Source organism: Fukomys damarensis, unplaced genomic scaffold (assembly GCF_012274545.1).
Source record: "Fukomys damarensis isolate Sample0158 unplaced genomic scaffold, DMR_v1.0_HiC HiC_scaffold_27, whole genome shotgun sequence".
Lineage (NCBI taxonomy): Eukaryota > Metazoa > Chordata > Mammalia > Rodentia > Bathyergidae > Fukomys > Fukomys damarensis.
Window position 1 is genome coordinate 29,766,053 of NW_022900939.1, and position 25,028 is coordinate 29,791,080.

Sequence of the window (25,028 nt, forward strand, 5' to 3'; positions counted from 1 at the left end):
ACCAGTCTATTTTTGTCAACTGGATTCACTGGATTCTGTTGGAATTGGAAGCTCATCATTGGGTTCCTCAGGGAGCCTGACAGAGAAATGGTAACTGACAGATTGCATAAGGCAGAGTTAGGACATCAAGAGGCACAGTGTCGGAGACAGGATGCCAGATTGTGGGGGGCCAGGGAGTGCACACAGCAGCGGTCGCTGGCAGCTGCTCAGCTCAGGGACGGCGGACATTCACACCTCGGAAGTCATTGGATGCTCCGTGCTGCATGGCCTTCTTGTGTAGCAGTTGTTATTTGAACACTGTATCGCAGAAGCAAGTACTTCACACCTGAAACACTCCAGTGCTTTTGACGCCCCTCCCTCACAGTCCACCCCACATATTGCCAGTGGGCACCCTGTGTAGCCAAACATCTGTCTTGCTTTACCGGCTGCCCAGACCGTCTCTAGCCAAGGCCTCCCAACCCAGTGCCCCGGTGTCCCCCACCATGGCCACCTGGCTCTTTGCCTTGCTGACATGGAGATACCTTGGCAAAGGTCCCAGTGTCCAGGTGTTGTCCCGGGGTTGCATGGTGGGGCAGGATGCTCTCAAAGCCCTGCAAGCCAGAGGGGTCAATGTTCTCATCCCTACTGCAGCTCTGGTCCCAGAAGGAAGCCGAGGCATGGCCTTGACGCTGGCCATGGTGCCCAGCCCTGGGCCCTGCAGGGATGTTCACACACAAGACCCAGATGCAAACCATAGCCCTGCAGGTAGACATTCGTTGTCCCCACAGAGTCCTTTGCTTTCCAACAATTGTTGTCATTGCCGGACTGAGACCAGCGAACATAACCTGATTCCTCACCTCCCCAACCCGTGCACATGGAGCCTTTGGCTGCTCCTGAGACTAAAGGCCAGTGAGGAGAGTGGCTGTGGATCCGTGTGATTATATTTCATAGAACACTAGGAGGAGAGTGAAGTTCTTTCATTTAAAAAAAAAGAAAACAATCCTCCTCTGACACAGTAAAGATGAGAAGGAGGTATGTTTTCATTGGTCCAAAATAGATAAGGACCTTTTAATTTTATCTTCTTCTGCATTCAGATTTCTTAGTTCCAATACACTTGTCCCGCCTTATCCCTAAGGACAGATCTAAGACCCCCATTGCGTGCCTGGAGCCTAGTGTGGAGCCTAAACACAGACTGCTACAAAACTATATCATCTCTGTTCCTTCCTGTAACTAACTTACTAGTTAAATGGGAGCATACATGTTATGCCTTCAAGTTTAACTTATAAAATAGACGCGGTAAGAGATTAGCAATAATAATACACCAGTGCACTGTAACAAGTACTGTAACAGTAACAGTGTAATAGTAACAATGCACTATAATAAAAGTTAAGTGGACGTGGTTTCCCTCAAGAGTCAAAGTAGTATTTTTGGACTGTTACTGACTGAGTGTAGAGGACTGAAATTGCAAAAGGTGGCACTGCAGGTAAAGGGGCACGACCGTTTCCATCCAGACTGCAGTCAGGTGCCTTTGTCACTGTTGCTGCATCTTCAGACCATCAGGAGGTACTGAAGAAGAGCCTAGTAGGTCCTAAATGCTTTTGCCATATTCGGTGGGTATACAGCAGGGACGTCCCATGTTCCTACGGCCTCCGAGACAGGCTGCAGTGCCTCATCTGGGAGACTCAGGGTCAAGGCCAGCACAGGTTGGAGCTGTGAGGGTGGCGGCACAGCAGGGAGGTCGGGGCTGTGATGTCTCAGCCATCCTCAGGTGCGTCTCCAGGGCGAGCGCTCCTGTCTGTCTGTTTCTGAGCCTACCTAGATGTAGCGCCGCAGTCAGGGACCTGTCCTTCACTCCACAGGGCACTGCAGGGCCCCTGCCACTCCCCTGCCATGTCCTGTCTTGGGCTTTCAGGGGGACCAGGGCGGCCTGAGGACCCTGCAGAAGAAGTGGACCTCCTTCCTGAAGGCCCGACTGATCTGCTCCCGGCCAGACAGCGGCCTAGTCTTCAACGTGCTGCGGGATGTGTTCGTGCTGCGGGCTCCGGGCCTGAAGGAGCCGGTGTTCTACGCACTCTTCACCCCTCAGCTGTGAGCACCGTGGGCCGGTGGGTGGGTGGCCTGGCAGGCAGGGTGTGCCCCTCTCTCTGGCCTGCTGCTGCCTTCCTCCTCGCTCACTCGGCCTCCTGTCCCCAGGAACAATGTGGGGCTGTCGGCGGTGTGCGCCTACAACGTGTCCACAGCGGAGGCCGTCTTCTCCCGCGGGAAGTACATGCAGAGCGCCACGGTGGAGCAATCCCACACCAAGTGGGTGCGCTACAACGGCCCAGTGCCCACGCCTCGGCCCGGAGCGGTGAGCGGGCGTGGGCTGGGTGGCCATCCTCCCTGTCCCAGGCCCAGCTGCCTGCAGCTCTCTGTCTGTACCCGCCGGGCATCCGCTGGGCCTCAGGCTCTGCCCTTTGTCCCTTCGGCATCCACATGTTGTGTCACAGTTCTTGCTACACCCTGGCCAAACAGGAAACTGAGCCACTGGTGGCGGCGGGCAGGGGCCGTTGGGTGAAATGAGCATTGCATAACAGGTCCTTCATTTTCACATGTTTTCCCAGCAAGTGTGCTGCATGTTCACAAGCTGTCCTATGCACTAGTTCATACGTTTCTTTCTAGCTAAAAATTGTAAATTTTAGCTAAAAATATTTTTACACTGACTTGGCCGCCCACAGAGTTTTCCCCATGTGTTGTGTGTATATGTGTGTGTGCATGCGTGTGCGTGTGTGGCCCTTGGATAGGGCTGGGACCTGGTCCTCAGATCCCCACCCAAGACCAGCGCCCTCTTGGGTTTCTGGCCCTGACCTGGTCCTCATTCCTTCTGTGCGTGCTATTCAGTGAGAACGTGGTCACTGGTGATAGAGGGTTTTGGTTTCTGCACAGCAGAAAACTAGGACGGGGGAAAAATATCCTTCCTATTTAGCCTTTCGTGGTGTTAAAATTGGGCTGTTTTTCAGCAGTGCTTAGCGGGCTTCCCTTTTTGTGGGAAAGCTATTGAGTGATAAGTAGTTTTCATTTTCAAAGCCTTGGTGAGCATCTATAAATACATAAAAATTCCTCCACTAATTATGTATCATGAAACAATTATGTGTTATATACTTTAATACCATGTTGTCTCCTAGACTGACAGTAGTTCCAGTCACTTGGGAGGCTGAGGCAGAAGGATCACAGGTTTAAGGCCATCGTGGGCAACTTAGACCATCTCAAAGTAGAGAATAAAAGGGGGGTATAGCTCAAGAGTGGAGCACTAACCTGGCGTGACAAGATCCTGGCTCAACCTCCAGGACCATAAAATAATAGTTCCTCCTATTCCTCGGGCAAGGCGACCTCAGCTGGCTTTTGAGAATTCCCCTGTTCCATGGTTCCCTGTTCTGTGGCTGCTGTGGGTTCGATGCCGTGCAGTGGTGCCGGGCTGGCAGTGAGCTTGCATGGTAATGGTGGTGATTGGCCCTACAGTGCATCAACAGCGAGGCGCGGGCAGCCAACTACACCAGCTCTCTCAACTTACCTGACAAGACGCTGCAGTTCGTCAAAGACCACCCTCTGATGGACGACTCGGTCACCCCAATAGACAGCAGGCCCAAGTTAATCAAAAAGGATGTGAATTATACCCAGATCGTGGTGGACAGGACCCAGGCGCTGGATGGGACCATCTATGATGTCATGTTTGTCAGCACAGGTGGGTGCCAAGCAAGGGCGAGACTGTCACAGCATGGAAGATAATGGGAAACCCACTTAGTCTTTTGTGGGTGGCTCTGGCTTCTCACTGAATGTGACCCAAGTGTGACTATGTGAAAGGTTTCACAGGAAGTCCCCATAGCTGGGCTTCCGTGACCAGTGGCCACCTGGTACACTGATTTGCAAGTCCTGGCCTGGACCTGGGCTTGGCTGGAGCAAAAGAGGCCCCACTCCTGCTGAGTTAGGTGGCCTGGGGGAGCTGTCAGCCTGGCGTTGGCTGACTGCCAGAGACCTTGTCCTGTTCTGCAAGGTTTGAGACCTGCCCTGTTCTGCCCTGCTTGGGACAGGCACCTCCCTTCACCTTGAGCTGAAACGAGTGTTTCTGGAATAGGGACCGTGGGCCACCCTGGCAGCTTCCCAGCTGACCTTTTGTGTGCCCTGCCCTCGCCTGCCTGCTAGGACCTCACCAGGGATGAGCCCTCCCCACCTGACCACAAAGCCAGCATACCTGGGATCTGGCTCCCTATGTCACCATGTTGTCTTTGAGGATGAAGGTTGTTGGAATCAACCATGGAACAGGGCTTATTCTTTATAAGGAAATCAGAATAACCCCTCACTTGTTTCAAGTCATTTTATTTTGCCACTTCTAATGCAAAGTTGCCCCTCTTTCCTAAGCATCTCACTGAGCATGTAAAGGGTGAGCATTGGCTGTGCAAGTCGGAATCTGGTGTATCCTCCAGGGCTGCCTCGCTCACCTTGCCTTTGACCTTGCAGATCGGGGAGCCCTGCACAAAGCTGTGAGCCTCGAGAATGAGATGCACATCATAGAGGAGACTCAGATTTTCCAGGACTCCGAGCCGGTGCAGACTCTGCTGCTCTCCTCAAAGAAGGTAAAGAGGCTCCAGCAGGCGGCTGCCACACTGGGCAGCTTTTTGTGTCTGGGGTCCGAGGTTGTCTGTCTTGGTGAGCATTTGGGGCTGTGAGGGCTGGATGCTGGGGCACACACTCATCTCTGCCATGGTAGCTGCGTGTGGCTGTGGCAGAGACACAGATGAGTGCACCTACCTGTGGACCCTGAGCTTTGCACAAGCCTCGGGGCAAAAAATATATTATTTGGATATTTTTCAGCCATTTAAAAATGTAAAACCCCACTGGGTGTGGTGGCACACACACTGGGAGGCAGGGAGTTGCCACGTTTCAGCCAAACCGGGGAAATTTAGCAAGACTTTGTCTCAGAAAAATAGAAAAGGACTGGGAAATAGTTCAGTGTGACAGCCCTGAGTTCAGTTCCCAGTACAACAGTCAGTCACCCAACCCTTCCATCTTTCCCTTTCCTTAGCTAGAGGGCTGTACAGAAAGAGCCAATAGGCTGTGTGGCCCGCAGGCTGTAGCTTTTGGTCCCAATTGTGTGTCCCTAGTGGCCTCAAAAAAATGCCTAGGGCTGGCAGGTTTGAATCTGGGATGAAGCAGGGAGTTGCACAGTCCTGGGAATGGGGCTCAGCCCAGAGCAGATGCCAGGGGCCCTGTGAGCAGGGCTGCATCTGCCCTCTGGGAGAGGCTGCCTGACGAGAGGCCCTGGAGTGGGCCCCGCCCCGTGCCCTCCCTCTCCTGGTCAGGGTCTCCCACCCTGACTTGCCGAGCAGATGAGCCCTGCATTATACCTGCAGTTACTGGTGCCACCTGCACTTGGCCTCTCGCCCGCACCCCTGCTTCCAAAATCTGGCTCTTGGGCAGAACTGAACTTTTCCACTCTCTATACTGCCAGTCTCTTGTTTGACACAGGCAGAAGAAGGGGCGGCCGGCAGGACCCGGGCTGACCTCTCGGACAGGCACTATTTGTAATCCTCTCCCTAGGGTTCTCATCCTTTCCCCTTTTATCTGTGTCTGCAAGGCTTTAGGAGCCTGGGGCTGGTTATCAAATAGCTGTGCCCTGATCGCCTCCCCTCTCAGCCACTGTAAAATACGTCTATTTCCAGGGCTAGTGTCGCATGAAGGAGCCCGAGGATGAGCAGGGTAGGTGGTTTTGCTCACCTGCCGCACTTGGCCTCACCCCTGGAGCCCTGCTCCAGGGTTGCTGTGCTGCCAGCCAGGCCGGTGCTCCACTCGGGAGGCCTCCACCGTGTTTGGGGTTCATCAGAGTGAATTCAGGACCCTAAGTGTCAAAGGTTCCAGGGCATCATCAGCTGGAGATTGGATAAAGAAGGGGGGTGGTTTATAAAAAGAGTACTACTGAGCCATAAAGAATGAGAAACTAGAGACGTTTCTAGCTAAGTGGATGCACATTGAGGCCATACTCTTAAGTGAAATTAATAGGACACACATGTGTAAATACCGAATAGTTTCTCTGGTGTGAGAAACAGAAAGTGTAAATAAGGATCAAAATGTATAATAGATAATGTGAAATAGGAAGAAAAGGTCCAAATGGGAAGGGGAAGTGGGGGTGGGGTGGGAGGGGAAAGACAAGAAAGGAAAGGAATAAATATGAGAAAAGGAAAAAATGGAAACAAAGTCTTTGTAAATAGGCAAGGGTGGAGGGGTTGAAGGGAGGGCAGGGGAATGGGGAAAAAATAAGAACAAAGCTACATCATGTAAAGGTACAAGATCCCAATGATGAATGTATCTGTCTTGTATACCTAAAAAGTACCAATAAACTTAATGAGTAAAAAGATAAATAAAAAATATTTTTAGGCCAGGGATTTAGCTCAGCGGTTCAGTGGCCTGCCTTGCGAGCGCAAGGACCGGAGTTCAATCCCTGGTACCAAAAAAAAAAATTTTTTTTAAAGGGCTGGAGATATTAAAAAAAAGATTCCAGAGCATGTGGTGCCGATCCCCAAAGGCAGGCAGGAGGGCCCCGTGTGGGAGCAGGTACAGGTTAGTCCTGTGCACGACTGCCCCGCTGTGCTTCCGTGGCACTGGACCTGCTCAGCGATCAGCGCCTTCCACTCCCACATTGGCAGCCTCACCTGTGCCAAGCCAGTGGGCAGCCCCGAAAGGGCCCAGCAAGCTGGGAAGGGACCGGCACCTGGCCCCTCCCTTTCACTACAGCTGGGGCAGATGTTTCACTGCCCACAGCCCCGCTGTTCCTCTTTCCCGTTTTGATGTGGCATTAAGTACATTGACAGTGTTCACAGCCATCACGCTCTCGTCCTCAAAACCTCTGAAACTGTGCCCGCACACCAGATTTTCCGTTCCCCTCTCCCTGGCACCCACCACTTTACATCTGTCCTGGGTTTGATGGTGCTAGGTGCTCCGCATGAGTATTCTTTTGTGCTGTCTTATTTCTTTCCCTGCCATTTTCCCGGGCTTCCTCTGTGGCCTGGCGTGTGTGGGGCTGAGTGTTTTTAAGTCGGAATGTCATGCTCCATTGTGCGGACGGGCCGTGTCTGTTTCTCCGTTCACCTGTGGTTAGACATCTCTTGCCTGCTGTGCCTGATGCCGCCGTGAGCCTGGGTGTGGAAACGGCCCCCGTCGTGAATCTGCTTCCCTTGGAGCACATGAGGCAGGTGCACTTCGTCTGGCCCTCTTGGGGCCCAGGAACAGGATGTGTCTGTCGTCAGTGCCCTTCACTAGCAAGGCCCAGCTTGTGCAGCGCTGAGAAGGGAGCTTTGGTGGCTCATTCCCCACGCGCCATGTCCCTTGCCACCCACCCTCGGGCTGCACACACACATGAGCCGGCAGAGATCATCCAGGAAAGGAGGAGTCTTCAACACACCCTGCCGCCACCATGCACTGCCCACCGGGTGTTTTTATCAGAACTTGTTTCTGTACGTAGTGATTACATTCATCGCAGGCAGTTGGCAGATGTGCACGACACATCCTAATGCTCTTATCCCCTCTGCCAGGTGTTTTTATTTGCATTTTGAAATAGTTTGGGATTTGCAGAAGAGTAGACTGCATAGCCCAGAGGGTTCTCGTGCCTCACCCAGCCTTGTGTGCCCCATGGATTGGGCACGGTTACCTGGACCCACACCACACCTGGCATCCCTCGCCCTGCCCGCCCATGTTCTCAGCCCCAGACCCCGTAGTGCACTAGGGTATCATGGCTCCTCCATGTGTCCCTGGCCCTGGCCTGGCACACCTGGAGAGACCTAGTCAGGTGCTTCATAGTGTCTGGTGGTTTCTCCCAACTGTTGGGGTGTGGTTTGGAGAAGGCACCATGGAGGTGCCCTCAGGGGCATGGCATCTAGGTGCCTTGGACTCCTGCCCCACACATAGGTCTGTCCGGCTACCTTGGGTGAGGAGCAGGGGCCCCACCTCTGGCAGGCGGTCAGGGAATGTGTGGGCTGTACCACGGGCCCACAGGGAGAGTCATGCTCGTTCAGGGGAGGGGACTGTGAGACACAAAATGTGGTCAGCCCTCTCTTCCCCAGCGTTCTTAGCTTCCAGTTTCACATTTTCAGTTCCACTGGTCTCAGGTTGAAAACATTTGAGGGAAAAATTGCATGTGCAGTGGAATGTGTGTATTTTTGTCTTGTCATTATCCCTAGACACTGCATTGTCTTAGGTATTATAAGGACTCTAGAGGAGATGTAAAGTATACAGGAGGATGTGCTGAGGTTATATGCAAATACACAATGTTATATAAAGGACTTTGGTTTCCTGTAGGGGGTCCAGGAGCCAGTTCCTTGGGAATGCCAAGGGATGACTGGTTCTCCTCTCTTCTTTGTTTTTGGTCTTTTTTGTCTTCAGTGATAGCATCTTGCTGTGTAGTTCAGGCTGGCTTTGAACTCACAGCAGTCCTGCTTCAGCCTCCAGAGTGCTTGGCTTATGAGTGTGGGCGACCACACCCAGTCTGTTTCTCCCCTCACCCACTATTTTTAGCATTCCCGGTGGGCCTTTCTAGTGGCAGGTCCTGCCCAGTGTCCTGGGAGGCTTTGCTTCTTTTCCCTTCCACGCTTGCTTGCTGGAATCCATGCTGTGGGACTCGGTGATAGCTTGAATCCATGGAGCTCACCCCAGAGCCCTCAGGGAGAAGCAGGGCTGATGTCCTGGAGGACAGGGAGGGTCAGTGTCCCCTAGGATGGGCTCTCTCTGCATAGCCTGCCCATGGTGACAGATTGTATCTTGCACAGTGACCACACCGCCTTCCAGGTGTCCCTAGCAGGACTCAGCATGGCTGTTGCCACAGGAAGTATTTCTGTACTTCCATAAGTCACGTAATCCCCCACGCCAATCCTGAGGATCGTCTTGTGTCCCCCTTGCGTGGTAAGCCCTGGCCACATCTGCCTGGGTCTCCATAGGACAGGGCTGCTGGGCCAGGCCTTTCCTGCTGTTTGTCCTCATCACTGTATTCATCCTTGAGGGGACCCCTTGCCCACGCATCTCTGCTTGGCCAGGCAGGGGACTCGGTCAGCATGGGTGCAGCAAGCTCCAGCCAGACTGAAGTGGGTTCAGGTTGCAACCTGACTTGTGCCATATAAAATTGTGTGTGTACCAGGGCATTTGATGTCAGCGTAAAGGTTTCCTAGTACATCGCCATGAGACAGAAGCTCCCAAGGGCAGGACAGACACCGTGTCTGCTACCGTGCATCCTCTGATGTTCCTGGGTGGGAAATTACCCAATGACTGTGTGTCTAGCAGTGGCCCAGGCCCTGAGAGACAGAAGCATCCATTTTGCTCTTGCTCTGAGCATGGCTGTGCAGAGGTTGATCTGTGCTCCTCCCACAGGACTGTAGATGTGTGGAAAACACACAGTGTCAGCCTGCGTTTTAAAAAAAACATTTTGCCATATTGGGATTGAACCCAAGGCATTTGCACTGAGCTCATCCCCAGCCCTTTTTATTTTTTTGGACAGGGCCTCGCTGCCGAGCCCAGGCTGAGCTGGTGTCATCCCTTCTTTAGTTGAGTCATCAGCCTTAGCTGTTCATCGTTTGCACCACACTAGTAGATGTGCCCTTGACACGTGGGTGCTGCATGCAGGCACTGGTGACACAAGCAGGGGTGGGTGACACTGGCCCTGTGCAGAGGTGAGAGTAGCCTTCAGAGGCTGTGCCCTTCAGCTTTTAGCTGCCACTAATGCTGTCTCTCTACGGGCAGGGCAGGGCCTCTCGCTTCACAGGCAGCCACCTTCCTCCCCGGGAAGACATAGGTGCAGGGTACACTTTGCCAGTGGGTGGAACCCAGACAGGCAGAGAAGCAGAGGGGAGGGAAAATGTGGACCCGAGGCCTGGATCCTTGGGCCCTCGCATCACTGCTGCTGGCTTGGGCACCACCTGCCATCTTTTTCATACAAGTCGTACTCCGAGTCTGCCTTAAGTCCCACCGACCTTGCTCTAGCTCAGGACAGGGAGGGTCCCCCCAGCCCCGCAGCACCCGACGATGCTTGGTGCTGTAACCCCAAACTCCAATCCCCTGCCGTGGGTGACTGCCGACTATGCCTGTTCTCCTCTCTCTTCCCACGCACAGGGCAGGAGGTTTGTCTATGCCGGCTCCAACTCAGGGGTGGTGCAGGCCCCCCTGGCCTTCTGCGGGAAGCACAGCAGCTGCGAGGACTGTGTACTGGCGCGGGATCCCTACTGCGCCTGGAGCCCGGCCGCGGCTGCCTGCGTCTCTGTCCACCAGACTGAGGGCCCCAGCAGGTACAGGGTGGGGAGTGCTGCCTGAAAGTGCCCCCGTGCGGGCTCAGGCTGGTAACCACACTGGTTGTTTTTCAGGGGGTGGATTCAGGAGATGAGCGGTGATGTGTCCTCATGCCCAGGTGAGTGGATCCCCGTCCCATTCCCTCGGATTCGCCATGGAAACAGTCCATGGTGTTTCAGTGGTGTGGTGTTTGTGTTTTGAAATGGAGGTCAAGAATCGTATCGCAGGCCCAGTCTCTCTCTGTCCCTTTGCTCGCAGAGAGTATTTGAAGCCATGTAGGGTATATTGTTTATTGGAAAGCACTGTGTCCCAAACTGTCTTCTTCTTGGTTCTGCTTAGCTTTGGGCTCAACACCTGCTAGGATTAGGATGAAAGGAGACCATGTGTACAAGTCAGGCACCTCTAATCCTAAAACCACAAATCTGAAAGCTTTTGAGTGCCAGCGTGATGTAACAAGTAGAACATTCCATGCTATAGAACTTTGTTTCCTGCTCAGAATGATATTGCATAAAATTATCTTCAGGCACTGTGTAAGGTGCATATGAAACATAAATGAGTTCCTGTTCGGACTTGGGTCCCCTCCCCAAGGTACATCATGTATAAGCAAATATTCCAAAATCTGCAAAACATCTGAAAGCCAAAACTCTTTTATCCAGCATGTTCGAATAAAAGATGTATGGCTTCTCCACAGGAGCCCCACTCCCTGTAGCTGCGGGGAGACGGCACTGTGACCCAAGGCAAGTCCTATGCACCTTGCTGATGTGTGAGGGCAGGTGTGGCCCTTGGCTCCGGGGTCCTTGTGCACTCTGAGCAGACAGCAGTCATCAGCTTGAGGAGGGTACGGGGAGGGTGCTGTGGTGCTTCAAAAGCCAGCCTCCCCTGCAGCCAAGTGCTTGGTGTCTGTCTGAAGCCACTGCCACCAGGCACGGAGCGGCCTCTGCTCTGTCTCCCCAGCCCTGTGGGCTCAGGGCCGAGATGCGGGATTTCTGCTGTTCAAAGCCACCTCTGGTTTCCTCTGTCCCTGAGGGCTGCCATCAGGGTTCGTCTTTGCTTTTGTGGTCACGCATGTCTTAGTTGTTCTGGAAGATTCCATCTTGCTCCAGTGGGTGAAGCTTGTATCCTCTTGTGGGTATTGATTGACCTGTTTTTAAAAGAAGTCCAGTAAACCACCAGGCTTGTTGATGCTGTGCACGTTTATTTTGATGTTCCAGATAAGATTAAAGAAAGTTACCGGCAGCATTTTTTCAAGCACGGCGGCATGGCAGAACTCAAATGCTCCCAAAAGTCCAACCTAGCCCGGGTGGTATGGAAGTTTCAAAACGGTGTGCTGAAGGCCGAGAGCCCTAAGTACGGTCTTGTGGGCAGGAAAAACCTGCTCATCTTCAACCTGTCGGAAGGAGACAGTGGGGTGTACCAGTGCCTGGCAGAGGAGAGGGTCAGGAACAAGACGGTTTCCCAGGTGGTGGCCAAGCACGTGCTGGAGGTGAAGTTGCTCCCTCGGACCCCGGCGGCCCCCACTGCACCAGCCTCTCAGGCAGAAGGAAGCAAGGCCACCCCCAGGGTGCCTGCAGCATCTACCCAGGGGTCTTCGCCCCTGACCCCGGCTGTACGGACCACCTTCCCAGGGGCCATCACCCCACCTCCCAAGCCGGCACCCACCAGCACGTCCTGTGAGCCCAAAATCGTCATCAACACAGTCCCGCAGCTGCACTCGGAGAAGACCATGTATCTGAAGTCCAGCGACAACCGCCTCCTGATGTCTCTCTTGCTCTTCATCTTTGCCCTCTTCCTCTGCCTCTTTTCCTACAATTGTTATAAAGGCTACCTACCTGGGCAGTGCTTAAAATTTCGCTCAGCTCTCCTGCTCGGGAGGAAGAAGCCCAAGCCAGAGTTTTCAGACCTGGAGCAGAGCGTGAAAGAGACACTGGTGGAGCCCGGGAGCTTCTCCCAGCAGAACGGAGAGCAGCCCAAGCCGGCCCTGGACACCGGCTATGAGACGGAGCAGGATACCATCACCAGCAAAGTCCCCACAGACAGGGAGGACTCGCAGAGGATCGACGAGCTCTCCGCCAGGGACAAGCCGTTCGACGTGAAGTGTGAACTGAAGTTTGCAGACTCGGATGCAGACGGAGACTGAGGCCGGTCCTGCTGGTGTCTTGCAGTTCCTTGGTGGAGAGTTCCGTGTTTAACCCGTTCAGTAACCGAGTCTCGAGTCTTGTCACCGTGCAGCGATCCTTAGTCCTCTGTTCCTCTTGGGTTGAGCCTGTGACTTGTTCCTCTTTGTGCTGTGGGAAAGTGACAAGTGTTGAGTCCTGGTCTCGAGTCCCGCAGTGGGTTGGAGTGCTTGGAGATCTCAGTGTGGGTGGCAGCCCTGACCTACGTACCTGAGCCCTTTGTGTTGTGGGGAGAGAGATGGCTTGACTTCCGGCTGAGAAGCGTTCCTTCTTCCCCTCCTCGTAGCAGCCACTAAAAGATAATTTCATTCCAGATTGGAAATGACATTTTAGTTTATCAGATTGGTAACTTATTGCCTGTTGTCCAGATTGGCACAGACCTTTTCTTCCATTGAATTATTTTTTAGGATTTCGCTTTGATTGTGTTGAGTCTTAGGTCATTTTTTTCATTACTGGAGCAGATGTTTTAATATTTAGATGTTCATCTTCCAGATTTTGTTATATATTGGAATATGGCTTACGTTGCTTACAGTTCTCAGGGATAGACTTACTTTTGCTAAGTGCATTCTTTCTGCTTTTAGAAGTGTAGACCTAAAAAACACGTCTCTTGAACACACTCACCTTTTCACTTTTTTTTTTTTTACTTTATCTCTTGGAAGCATTCTTTTCAGATTTTATTTCTGTAATTTTTTTTTAACTTACTCGAAGAGGAGGACTGTCCTGCATCCACAGGCAGGTGTCAAGTGAAGAAGGGTGGCCCGGTGGCCCTGGGTGGTAGCAGTCAGGCTGCCCCGAGGGGAGGAGCGTTTTCCCGTCCCGTTCCTGTGTCTGTCTGGGCAGGCGGAGCCTTCATAAGATGTCTTGGGTTCTGTGAACATCGCCCTTCTCTTCTTGCTTCCATCTCATCCCCGCTGCCACCCAGGCTCCACCCTCAGTCCCAAGGAGCTGTCCCCTCCCTGGAAGACCTGCAGGCTGTGACAGCGTGCCTGGTGCACACAGGCATAGTCCAGACCGGCCTCCATGCTGTCCTTAAAGATGTAAATGGGCGGTACGATGTTAGCCTTCGTTGTTTTACCCCCATCTCCCACTTTGTAAATACTCACTCAGAGGAGGACTTTTGTTCTGTGGGAAAGAACAATAAACTCTGGATTTCCATGTGCCTGTGTGGACAGTCTCACCTTCCAGCATGGTAGGAGCTCATCATTTTTGGTGTAAACTTTTGTGTTTTATAAGATTGACTTTGTTTTTATTTTTCTATCTTGACTTGTGTACATGTGGAAAATATCCAAATAAACGAGAGGCTTCTATCCTTCATTCGTGCACGTGTTACTTGCGGAGGCTGTGGGGTGGCCCCGGTGTGGTGGCCCTGGGCTCTGTCCTTGCCCCCGCCTGTCCGCTTCCCGCTGTGCTTTGCCTTCTGTGGCCTGGGACGCTGTCCTGACGACACCTCCTCAGTGCCCTTTCTCTTCTGTCCTCTGTCTCACAGCCTCATCTCCTAAGCCCTTCCCTCCTCCTGGCTCCTCCTCCCTGTCCTGTCTGGGCCCTGACTCGTCCTCCTCTCCCCGGAGCTCCTGGCCAGCCCCGGGCCCAGGGCCTGACAGCCGCACGCGGGTCGCCTTGCTGCCACCCTTCCTGAGTGACCAGGCACAGCAGGTGCATGCACTGGGGACCTTCCACCTTTTCTGCCAGGCTACAGGTGAGTCGGGCCACGCCCTGTCATGCTGTCTCCTCCCACCAGCAAGTAAGATGGCCAAGGCTGCATCCACAAGCACAAAGTCTTCTTGGTCGGCCCTTCCCACCCACTGCCTTCCTCACTGGGTCTGAGGCGGAGCCATCTATGCTGTTCTGCTGGGCGAGCCCCGCAGAAACACTGTATAAACAGCAGGAAGCTGTTGTGAGCTTATCAGGAATCAATCAGCTCTTCCCCATAAAGGGGCGGATTGCAGGTGGTGAGGGCCACAGGGTCTCTGTCATAACCGCTCAGCTGCTGTGACACTGGAGAAGCAGCTGTAGACAGTAACATAGCCGATGAAACATTATTTACAAAACTTGGCAGTGGGCCAGATTAGGGCCAAAGGTCAATTTGTTGACCTCTGGTACAGTGTATAGGGTTGCTTTTATTTCTGTAATAATTTAGAGGTTAATAGGTCATTTGGATTTTTTTCCCCCTTCCATACTGGAGATTGAACTCAGGGCCTCAGACATGGTGAGCAAGAGCTCTACCACTGACCTAGCACTTTGGAAGAAATTTTTATTTTGAGATAGGATCTTGTGAAGTTGCCCAGGCTGGTCTAGGACTTGCAATCCTCCTACCTCTCACTTGCTGGGATTACAGGAATGTGCCACCGCATCTAGCACATTCAGAACATTTTTAAAAAGTAACCCCAGAGGTGGGGATGTAGCTCAGTGAGTGGTGCTATGCCTGCCTCTCAAGCACAAGGTCCTGAGTTTGATCCCTGGTACCGAAAAAAAAGTAACCTCAGAGCTCCCAGTATAGGGGTTCTGTTGACCTGTTCTGGGGTGTTTAAAAGCAGAAAATTCTGAGTCTAGTATGTGCCCTGCAGACAGAGGGTCGGTTTGACCAGTGTTGGAGAATGTTCCCATGGGATCTACTCTTGAATGATAGTGGTTCAGCCAAACCATGCTTTAGATCCATCCCTGGCTTCGGTAGCACCTGGCTACCATCTGACTGGGGAGCAGGGCCTCACTGCTGGGGGGAGGATTGAAATTAATGAGGAGGGAAAGCAAATCTGGTTTATTTTTTAAACCTATGATCAGAAGTTACTAAGAGTTGTAAGCTGCAGCCTGTCTCTTGTTAAATTAGCTCTAGGAGCCTGTGAGAGGCCTGTGTCCGGTATAAATGCAGGGCGTGTTAGCAGCTGGTAGCCCTGTGCAGGCCCCCACAGGTATGGACTGTAGAGACTGACCTTTGTCTACCTTTTGTGGTATGAGCTCTGTTGGGTTTTGAGAGAAAGGATCTCACTATGTCTCCTAGGCCAGGCCTGAACTCTTGCCTCAATTCCTTGTGGAGGACTTACACCACCACACCTAACCAGCAGAGCTCCTTTGGCCCACGCCTGCACTGAGACACCTGGGTGTGGCTCCCTGGTCAGATTTTTCCTCAGGTGGAAGAACAGAAGAGCCCTTCGTGTCTGGTGGCGGTGGCCTGAGAGTACTAGGAGTGCAGTGGAGGACCACCTTGTTGAGGAGCTGAGTCCACACGACAGAGTGGAAAGCCCGGGGCTCCTTTCCTGCAGACAGGCAGGCTGTGTGGCCAAGTGCATGACATGTTATGTGGCAGTTCTTCAGGTGCATGTCGCCTGCCAACAGATGTTCCTAATACCAGCCCCTGGGCTCAGCAGAGTGAAATACTGGGGCCTTGCAGGGAACAGACTTTGCTGTGGTATCAGCATGTGGAGAAGCTGGTGTGGGGGACCTGTTGTGCAGGTGACAGGGGCTGGGAGCTGAGTGGTCAGTAGGAACTGTAGAGGCCAGCACCCCTGTGGGCATCTGGGGCACAGGGAAATGTACCACTTGGTCTCATCTCAGTGCTTCCGAGGCCAGGCCATACGACCTGCAACTGCCCCTGCTGGCCTTAGGGGCTTGAGAAATGCTTCTTCCTTCTGTCCTCTGCTTTTGTCAGTCTTCCCTGGCCAGGCCTGACGGTGTCTGGTCCAAGGGTCAGAAACAACCGTGGTCTTGCTCCTCCAGCCAAAGCAGGGTACAGAGCATGTTAGGAGCCAAAAGGACGAGCTTGATCCCTTTCTAGCCCTCAGAGTGGACAGTTGGGAAACTGAGGCCTCCCACCTCCCCTCTGCCCTCCTTGTGTGGTTGTTACCCTCTCCAGAAACATTTGGACCCCTCTGGGGCCTTGCTTTGCTGTTCCTTTATTCCATCAAGGCCACACCTGATGGCCTGACCCAGAGCATGGTCCAGGCTGCCGTCAGGGACCAGGCCCACCCTGGTATCCACTGAGGGCCTGCCTACCACCAGATGTGCCCCAAAAGTGAGAGGCGTCCCCATGGCTTCAGCCTCAGCTCAGGAAGAGGTAAGGCCACCGCCCATCCTGGAGGGGTCACGTTGGTCCCAGGGAATGTCCTGGTGTGAGCAGGAGAGAAGGCTGGAGGGGTGGGGGCCTGGGGAGGAGGGCCTGGTAGAGTTCAGTGGAGAGGCGACTCGGCCATGCAGCAGGGCAGGTGGGCCTCTCCCAGACTGACACTTAAAATAGCCCGTGTCACCAAGCCTGGCTGGGAGGACCAGGGCAGGGAGCTGGTAGGGCTTGGTGGCTGTGGTCCCAGAGCCTTGGGCCCTGAGCTTGGCCACAGGAAGGGCGGGCGGGCTGGGCACACTCCTTCCTCCATGCTTCATGTCTGAGTCCTCGGAGACCAGCGTGCTGGTGGTTCAGGGCAGCTCCTGGTAGCCGCCTGCCAGGGACAGCAGACTGTGGAGCCACCCAGTTTTCAGGTGGCAGCACCACACTGTGCTGCACTGGCAGGGGTCTGTGACTGCTGTGTGCTGGCCTGGAACATTTCACCGTGTGGCCAGCACGATGGGCTGGAAGGATGCACGCACCTCGTACCACACCACACAGGCCATGTACACACCTCACACGCACCACGCACACACCTTAACACCACATAGCACATACAGCATGGACACACCAGATAAACCACGCATGACATCCCACACAGCACACCAGGCAACGCATTGCATACACATTATACCACACACAACAGATCACGGACACCACACGTGCATACATCTGCCACAGTCCTGGCCAGTCAGGTAGGATGCCTTCTAATATCCTGCACGTAACCATGTCTCTAAAGTGCCTTTCACACCTACGGCACCAGTGGTCAGGACGGGGATATTCGAGGGTCACTGTTGAGCTGGCCTCGGGGCATCAGCAGTTTGAGGATGGCGAGGGGCCTGGAGGAGAACTGAGGGAAAGGGGTAGAGGAGACCTGAACAGAAGTCCCTCCCACTCCTGGCAGGGGCCCAGGCTCCACAGAGGCTCCTTGGCCCCTGACCTCCCAGACCCCATGGAGGTCTTGGAGGGCACAGATAGGCGAGCCTAGAGCAGCCAGGTCCTTGATACCCCCTGACCTGGCTATTTCGAGACCTTTGTCCCTTTCTCAAGGAGGGCAGGGCCACAACAAGATGGCCTCCCCCAGGGTCCCCTCTCCATCCCAGGGCCCCACGTCCATGACTCGTGACAAATGGCCCAGCCACCTGGCCTCTCCCCACTTTCATCCCTTGGCTGTGATCCCACAGTGGTTTTTCTTCCTGTGCCTCCAGACTGGGTATCTTGGACCATTTGCTGTCATGCAATGATGTAAGGGCCATTGAGGGTACAGGCTGCCTGCTCCTTACAGTAACTTCTGCAGACTCCAGCAGCAGCTCGAGCCTCCGAGATGTCCTGGAGGGATGGGCCTGGTGACGGGAGTCCCAGCGTTGCCAGTCCTCAGGCGGGGAACCTGCTGGTCCTCAGGTGTGTCCTGGTCCAGACTCCCCAAGTGCTTACTAATGCTTGTTAATGCTTAGTGCTTATTTGTGACTGAGGTCCCCTCCCAGAATGGGGTACAGTCCTGAGTTCTTGTGGATGTCAGGATGACTCCTGGAGGCTAAGGTCCGGACCACACCTCCGTAGTGAATCTTCACTGTCAGGTCCTCCACAGGGGCCAGCACCCTTGGGACTTGGGCTCCATCCCCCTTGGAGGTAACAAACTGATGTTTGGGGAAGGGGGTCCAGATCTGATCTGCACAGGTATCTAAGTCCCCAGCCAGCGAGAACAAAGCCAGGTGATGTTTGAGCCAGGCAGTGTGCTCAGGCCACGACACAGCTGGTGCCAGCAGTAGGTGGCTGCCACAGAGTTCATAAGGTCTTTTAGGCACAGTTTAAGGAAAGTTTCCAAAAAGATGCTCATGTCCCTGCCCTTCCCCAGGCTGCTCAGAGTTGGCCTAAGGGCAGGTGACACAGAGATAACTGCCAGGGTGAGTGTGGCCAGGTAGATGGGGACTCCACAGGACATCATCAGAGTTGCCCCTGGGGTGTGGTCTCACTCCTCTCCCTCCCCTGGCTGCTCCAGGACTTTGGAGAAAGTGGAGAGGGGAGGCCATTGCGGCCTTGGTGTACCCACCAGCTGCACAAACCTCGCCCCTCAAAGGGCAGAGTCTAGGCCCAGGGACACACGCCTGGGAGTGGCTGTCAGGGGACTGCTGGGCAGCGTCACTGCAGGGACAGGCTGAGGGGCTTGGCCCCCGGAGAACACAGCACTCCGCAGCCTGGGGGTACTCAGATATGAGTGGCTGCTGGGGGAGGGCCTGGCACCCCATGAGCTGCAGGAAGGCAGCCTGGGTATGGGCAGGGCAGACAGAGAAGAGGCCCTGTGGACAGAGTGGGCCACATGTATGTGGAATCCTGGGGAGCACAAGTGCCATGCAGAACTGTGGTGGGGGCATCGCTGGGGATTTGGCCCCAGCAGCTCAGGCCAGGAGTGGATCCCTCATGCCTGACCCCACTACAAGCTTCAGGCCCAGCTCCAGGGCTGGAAAGTCTTCCTTCCTGGGGGAGGCCACTGCTTGGAGCGGTGTGGTTTGTTGTGTGGAATCAGCTTCAAATGCCTCCTGATCACATCTGCACAGCTCTGAAGCCAGGTGCTCTGGGCAACACTGGTCCTGGGGGGCAGTGGGGGTGGGGTGGGCAGGAGGGTGCCATGTACTGGGGCCCAAGGCTCAGACCTAAAATGGGTAAGTTTGGCCTTTGTCATATCAGGCCTTGGGGACAGGTGGCCAGGGGTTGTCTGACCTAGCATCTACCTAGATTCTTCCCAGCTAGGAGGCCAAGTTTCCTCCTTTGAGGGTCGGGTGAGAACCAGCATCCTCTGGCTTGATGCCAGCGTCATGTCCAGGTTGGTGGGTACAGTGCCAGCCCGGGACTCCTGCTGTACCTTCCCCTCAGTGGGTGGCAGGGGCCCCTGGAGAGAACACCCAGCCAGGCTGTCGTCTTGAGTTGTCAGGATGGGATGGTGGGGGCTTGGGCAGGAGGCTCAAGGGCAGAACAGTGGAATTCTCAGAGGAGAAAGAAAACCCCAAGGCTGGGTATTCAGGACCGTTCGGCAGGCTCGGTGGGGTGATGGGGGGTGGGTATGCAGGCTCCACCTGTCCCTCATGCCACACAGTGCTGACGGGATGGCCCCATGGATTTAACTCTTTCCCTCTCTCTTTATTCTCCTTTGCATTCAGAATGAGTTGGATAGTTTAAAATGAGTGCATGGAATGTAAGTACCTCTTTAATATCTCTCATGTCTGTGAGTAAGCTTCAGAACTTTCTCTGTGCTGGTGGCATATGTAGCAGCGTTTTCTGTGTTTCTGTGCACACCTGAGCATGGTCTCGGGCATTTTGCAGTCAAAGGTCTCACCATCAAGCAGTACTGGTACATCAGAAGGAGATAGGACTGTTTTAGAACTGGCTTTAGGGCCCGGGATTTGGCTCAGTGGTTCTGCTGCCTGCCTTGCAAGTGCAAGGACCTGAGTTCAATCCCTGGTACAAAAAAAAAAACAACAAAAAAAACACTTCCGTGTCTGGTTCAAAGAAACGCCTCTTGTTGATCCTCACACCTCCAGAGAATCACTTTCTTAAAGTGAGATTCTGGTTGCATGCCTGTTGGCTGGGCCGTGGTGTCATGAATGACATCTGGCAGTTAAAAAGACAGAATGTATCCACAGGTTCGGCACCCCTGGGTTCAACCTTGTCACTGATCCTACACAATATGGCAGAAGCACTTACAACACGTTCACATTGTATCGGGTATTGTAGGTAACCCAGAGGTGATTTTAAATCTATGGGCAAATAAAGGTGCATAGGTTATTTACAAATACATCACCATTTCATACAGGGTCCTCTAACTAATCTGTAGATTTTGAAATCTTTTGGGATCCTGGAGCCAGTGCCCAGTGAGTATGGAGGGGAGAGTATGTGTGTCCCCCAGTCGATGGACAATTCATGTGCACACACATGTGGGAAATAATCATAGCATGGATTGAAAACATTTCTGCACAAGACAACCCACAAAGGTCTCTGAACTGGAACAGGGCCAGACAGACTGTCACACGAAACACTTTTGGAAGACCTTTCAGACTTCCTGAGAGTTTATAGCACATTTTTTTCAAATTAGCATTCTGGTTTTTTTAACTATAAGAGTAGCGTTTGAGTGAATTTGTAAACTGTAGGAAACAATACAAAAGCCCCAAATATAACCATCTAGAGGTAGGTACCTCTGGCATCATGGCCATTATTAGGCATTTTATCTGTGCATACACACGACTGTATAAATACATATGTGCACTTCAATTTTTCATTTCATGTATTTTGGTTTCTCACATTCTAATGATAATGTAGGTGGCTTCTCATAACTGACAAACAGGGCCCTGGGAGCCCCTCGCTGTGCTCCATCTCCGCCTAGAGATTTATTTCTGACTGTCCAGTTAATGTCTGCACTCGGCCTAGTGCTTGAGAGGAAAGTTCTCTAACACCTGAAACAGCAGGGAACTGTTAAAGGGATCGCAGGCCAGTAGAGGCCAAGGTTGGTAAAATGAGGGAAAGCCCATCAAAAGAGTAACTTCAGTGAAACTAGAAATGTTTTACACCTGCAGCCCATGACAGGGAACTCTCAAACCCTCTGGCCAGCACCACCTCCCCAGGGCCAGGGAGTGGTCCTCCCACCTCTGGACACCCACATCTGGACGCGCACTCACCCGAGGGCGAGGCCAGGTGTTCTGTGTGCTGGCATTCTTAGGAATGCTTGGGTCTGTCCAATTTTTCTGTTTTAGTGTCTTCTGCTCTCGCTACAGATAAGAGCTGCTGGCCACATCTAGCATGGTACAGTTGTGTGTTTGCACAGACGGTCCCTCTTCCCTGCTGGATGTCCTCCATGAAACCATGGTTTGTCACTCCCGGGTGTCATCTGACTCTAGAGACCCATCCTTATCAGGGCCTGGCCAAGTGGGGGCCACCCTTGGGAAACTGTTGTGGCCATGATAGCCCAGGTAGGCTCGGCCCGTCTTGGAGAAGAATCCCTGCCTGTGGCCACCCTGCCCTGCACAAGAATACCAGCAGCGTGGTGGAGGCCTGGCTGGGGCACGCCATTCGCAGGGCAGCTCTGTGGGTGCACCCGGCTGTGCAGTCTGAGCTGGCAGCTGGCTCACGGCACCCTCAGCCCTGCCTCCCTCCGAGAGTTTTGAGCAGGAGCCAGTGTGTTCACCAGGTAGCAGGGCGCTGCCCAGCTTGCTTCCTCTTTGGGGGATGGGCAGTAGTCCCTGTCTCAGTATAGCCAGCTGCTCTGGGCTCTGGAATGAAGTCTGAGACCCAGACGTCCATGGGGGAAGGTGGCCTTGACCCCACTCATGGTCCCCACACCTGGGCTTCACCACCCACTCCTTGGCTGCCCAGGAGTGAATGTAGGGTCTGGGTGGCCCCTTATCGTTGGCTCAGCCTCTGTCTGTGACTCTCCCCTGCTCAGGGACACACAGCCTTCTTGCCCTGGGACGAGGCTAGCCTCCTCAGGAGAGGCAGGCCCTGTACTGCTGTCAGTGGATCAGATGAGCTAAAGCCACTGCACTCTGCCTGGGCTGGGTAGACTGTCAGGGTCTGATGGAAATAGGTGGGCCTAGCCCCTACACCTCCAATAAATAAGGTAAAAAGTCTGGAAGGGACCTGGATCAGGATAGCTGTGGTTAATGTCTGGCTCACTCTCCTTAGCACTAGGCCTGCTAGGTTCACATGCTCTACTGGTCCTGCCAGGCCCAGACCCAGCTAGGGCCCAAGTTCTCTAGTCAGTGGTATCTGCTCTCTCCAGTCTCTCCCTAGGTCCCAGTTTCCCCTTGCATAAAACCTACCTAGTGCAGTGCCCTCCGCCTCTGCATGCAGCAGGCCAAGTCTTGGGCCTCTAAGTGCAGTGTGAAGAGTGGCCGGCCATCCAGGGGGCGATGGGAAGCCTTCCAGGGCTCAGATCACTGGAGAGGACGGCAACCACCCCCAGGGACGTGGGGGGCGATGCCAAGAGGCCACGCAGGTGTGCTCCGAATGAACCATCTGTGGTCCAAGAGCAGGACACCCATTGGGCTACACTGGAAGTGGCTTCAAGTCACTTCTGCTGGAGTCCTGAGCAGGGGACTCGGGCAGAGGTGGAGATGGTCCATGTACCCACAGGCCCAGCAGGCATCCGCTTCACCTGGGAGAAGAATGGGCGTGCCCTGGAGACGTGTGTGCCCATGCAGACTCACGTGCTGACGGACGGCAGGGCCCATGCTCTCAGCTGGCTGCGGGATGCGATTCAGGAAAGCACCGAGTACCGCTGCTCCGTCCTCTCCTCGTCGGGGAACCAGACCTCCAAAGTGCGGGTCACAGTGAGACAAGGTAAGTGATGCCCACAGCTGCCACAAGCCTTTTCGGAGGTAATTTTTCACTGCCCACCCTTATGTCAAAGCAGGCATGCATGGTAGCATTTCAGTTCAGGGACTGACTTTTGGCTTCTTCTCCAGTGCAACCACACATACCTCACTGCGAATATGTGTACACACATAACCGTACACATGAGCACACATGCTTGCTGCGTCTCCCACCTCCCATGCAGGAATGTGCATTTCCATCATTCGGGTCATCATGTCCTCTGGGCCTGTTAGGAGCTCCTTTCCCATGCGTTGTTGCCCATGTGGTTGATCACTGTGCTGATTTCCATTTGCTTGGTTCTTAGTTGTCATGAATCCGACACCAGGTTCTGCAGTTGGTGACATCCATGTCCTGTTGGTTGTCACCCTCCCTAGAACCTCCTAGCCGGCTCCTGTGGACAGATTGCCTTCTGCACCCAGGAGTCAGGTGCTCCCTGGGACAGCCTTCTCCCTTGAGCCTACAGTGTGTCCTCTTGTGTTGGACAGTGGTTTGCAGTGTGCCTTTCTTGGTATTTGTGCAATACTGTACCTCCAAAAGGTAATGTGGGAGTACATTTTAAGAGGCTGTCTTCACACTTAATATGACAGCTTGGGCATGGAACTGTGGCCCAAGAGTCAGCACTCCACAGCATCTGAGTATTCAGGTACCTGATGCTTCACCTGTGGCTGGTTTTTTCTTTTCCGGAAGCTTCTATGAGCTCCTGTTTTCTCAAGCACTGTGAAACCCTGCAGTGACTTGGTTTTCTCATGTCTTGGCTGGACCTGTGAAATATGGGATTCCCTGCCCTTCTTTTTTTGTTTATTTTTTGAGACAGGGTCTCACTATGTAGTTGAGACTGACCTGGAACTCACTATGTAGCCTGGTCTCGAACTCACAGCGATCCTCCTGCCTCAGCCTCCCGAGTGCAGGCGTGTGCCACCACACCCTGCTCCCTGCCCTTCTATTAGGAGGTGTCTCCTTGAATATTCATCTTTCTCCACTTTGGAGATGTGCCACTTAGGCTGCTATGCCTTCTCTTCCCCATCAGCTCACGAACCTTTCTTCTATTTCGTGGGAGGTTTTCTCCACTTTATCTTCCCCATAACTAATGACTGAGCCCTTTCATTTATGTGACCCCATTTCTAAGAGCATTTTTGTTTCCCGGATGCAGTTACCCCTTCACTCTGAGAATACTGATGTCATCCCCTCCCCCATTTCCTTTTCTCCCTCTAGAATACCTGTTTGTCTCGTGAGCCTTGGTATCCATTTGTACTGAAGAAAGGGCCACAAGATCCCCCAGTCTCAGGCCCATCTCCCCACGGTGTGGCCTCTGCATTGACAGTGTCCATTTCACTCACTAGAAATACCAGCAGCCAGCCTCCCGAGGCCAGGGGCTCTGACATCCTCTCCAGGTCCAGTGAGAGAAGCTGCTTAAGGCTAGCTCATCTCCGCTGCAGTGGCCTGGTTCTGCCTGGCTCTTGGCTGCAGCCCAGACTTAGAGTAGCAGGTCTGACGTGGCTTAGGCTGGGCTCTTGGGACTCAAGTGGAAAATAGATAGGGGCCTTTCTGCTCTCAACCACGCACAATGACCACTGTCCTGTCCTGGGGCCGAGGAAGGCTGTCCACTGCCTGGGCCGGCATCCAGGTGCTGCAGCTCCTCACTCCTCAGCAGTCCACTTCAGGGAGCTCCGGACCTGCTGTGAGATGGTTCCTCAGCCCCCATCCCGGGACGGGCTTGTCAGAGTGCCTGTGTCCATCCACCTTTCACCTCCCAGGTTTTTGCCGCATCCCCCACTTCTCAAGTTTGCATATGCTTACATTTCAGAAGATCCGTTTAGTGCGGTTTGGGCAAAAGCAGAAGTAGGCCCGCTGTCCTGCCTCCAGGCTGCTGTCACAATGAGGGGCGTTGTCGGGGGAGGGTGCCTTAGAAAGCACACCTTGCCAGCGCAGCTCTGTGGTCTGGAGCGCAGCAAGGTAGTCTGAGGCTCACTCACATTCGGTTGCACTCACGGACCTTAGCAGGGGTGCTCCCGTTACCTGGTTTACAGATGCAACAAAAGCCCAGAAGGGCTCAGCGACATGCTCAAAATCATCCAGAAAGACTGGGACTTGATTCTGAATACAGGCAACTTTATGCCCAACTCACT

The 25,028-nt window shown here is 53.7% G+C and overlaps 1 protein-coding gene across 5 annotated transcripts in view; it reads left to right on the plus strand.

Annotated features, from left to right (window-relative positions):
* Sema4d (semaphorin 4D) overlaps nucleotides 1-25,028 on the plus strand; it is an 80,950-nt gene that overhangs the window by 53,412 nt on the left and 2,510 nt on the right. For 3 of the 5 annotated variants that reach the window (XM_010607595.3, XM_033756849.1, XM_033756850.1), the window contains 7 exons: nucleotides 1,892-2,067; nucleotides 2,173-2,329; nucleotides 3,478-3,700; nucleotides 4,474-4,589; nucleotides 10,105-10,277; nucleotides 10,353-10,396; nucleotides 11,490-12,947. In XM_010607595.3, the coding sequence (XP_010605897.1) occupies nucleotides 1,892-2,067; nucleotides 2,173-2,329; nucleotides 3,478-3,700; nucleotides 4,474-4,589; nucleotides 10,105-10,277; nucleotides 10,353-10,396; nucleotides 11,490-12,415 (1,815 nt within the window). In that variant the 3' untranslated portion in view covers nucleotides 12,416-12,947. Of the gene's footprint in view, nucleotides 1-1,891; nucleotides 2,068-2,172; nucleotides 2,330-3,477; nucleotides 3,701-4,473; nucleotides 4,590-10,104; nucleotides 10,278-10,352; nucleotides 10,397-11,489; nucleotides 12,948-13,938; nucleotides 14,149-22,662; nucleotides 22,870-25,028 lie in introns of those variants that run through there. The other 2 variants (XM_033756852.1, XM_033756851.1) reach the window with 1 other exon arrangement.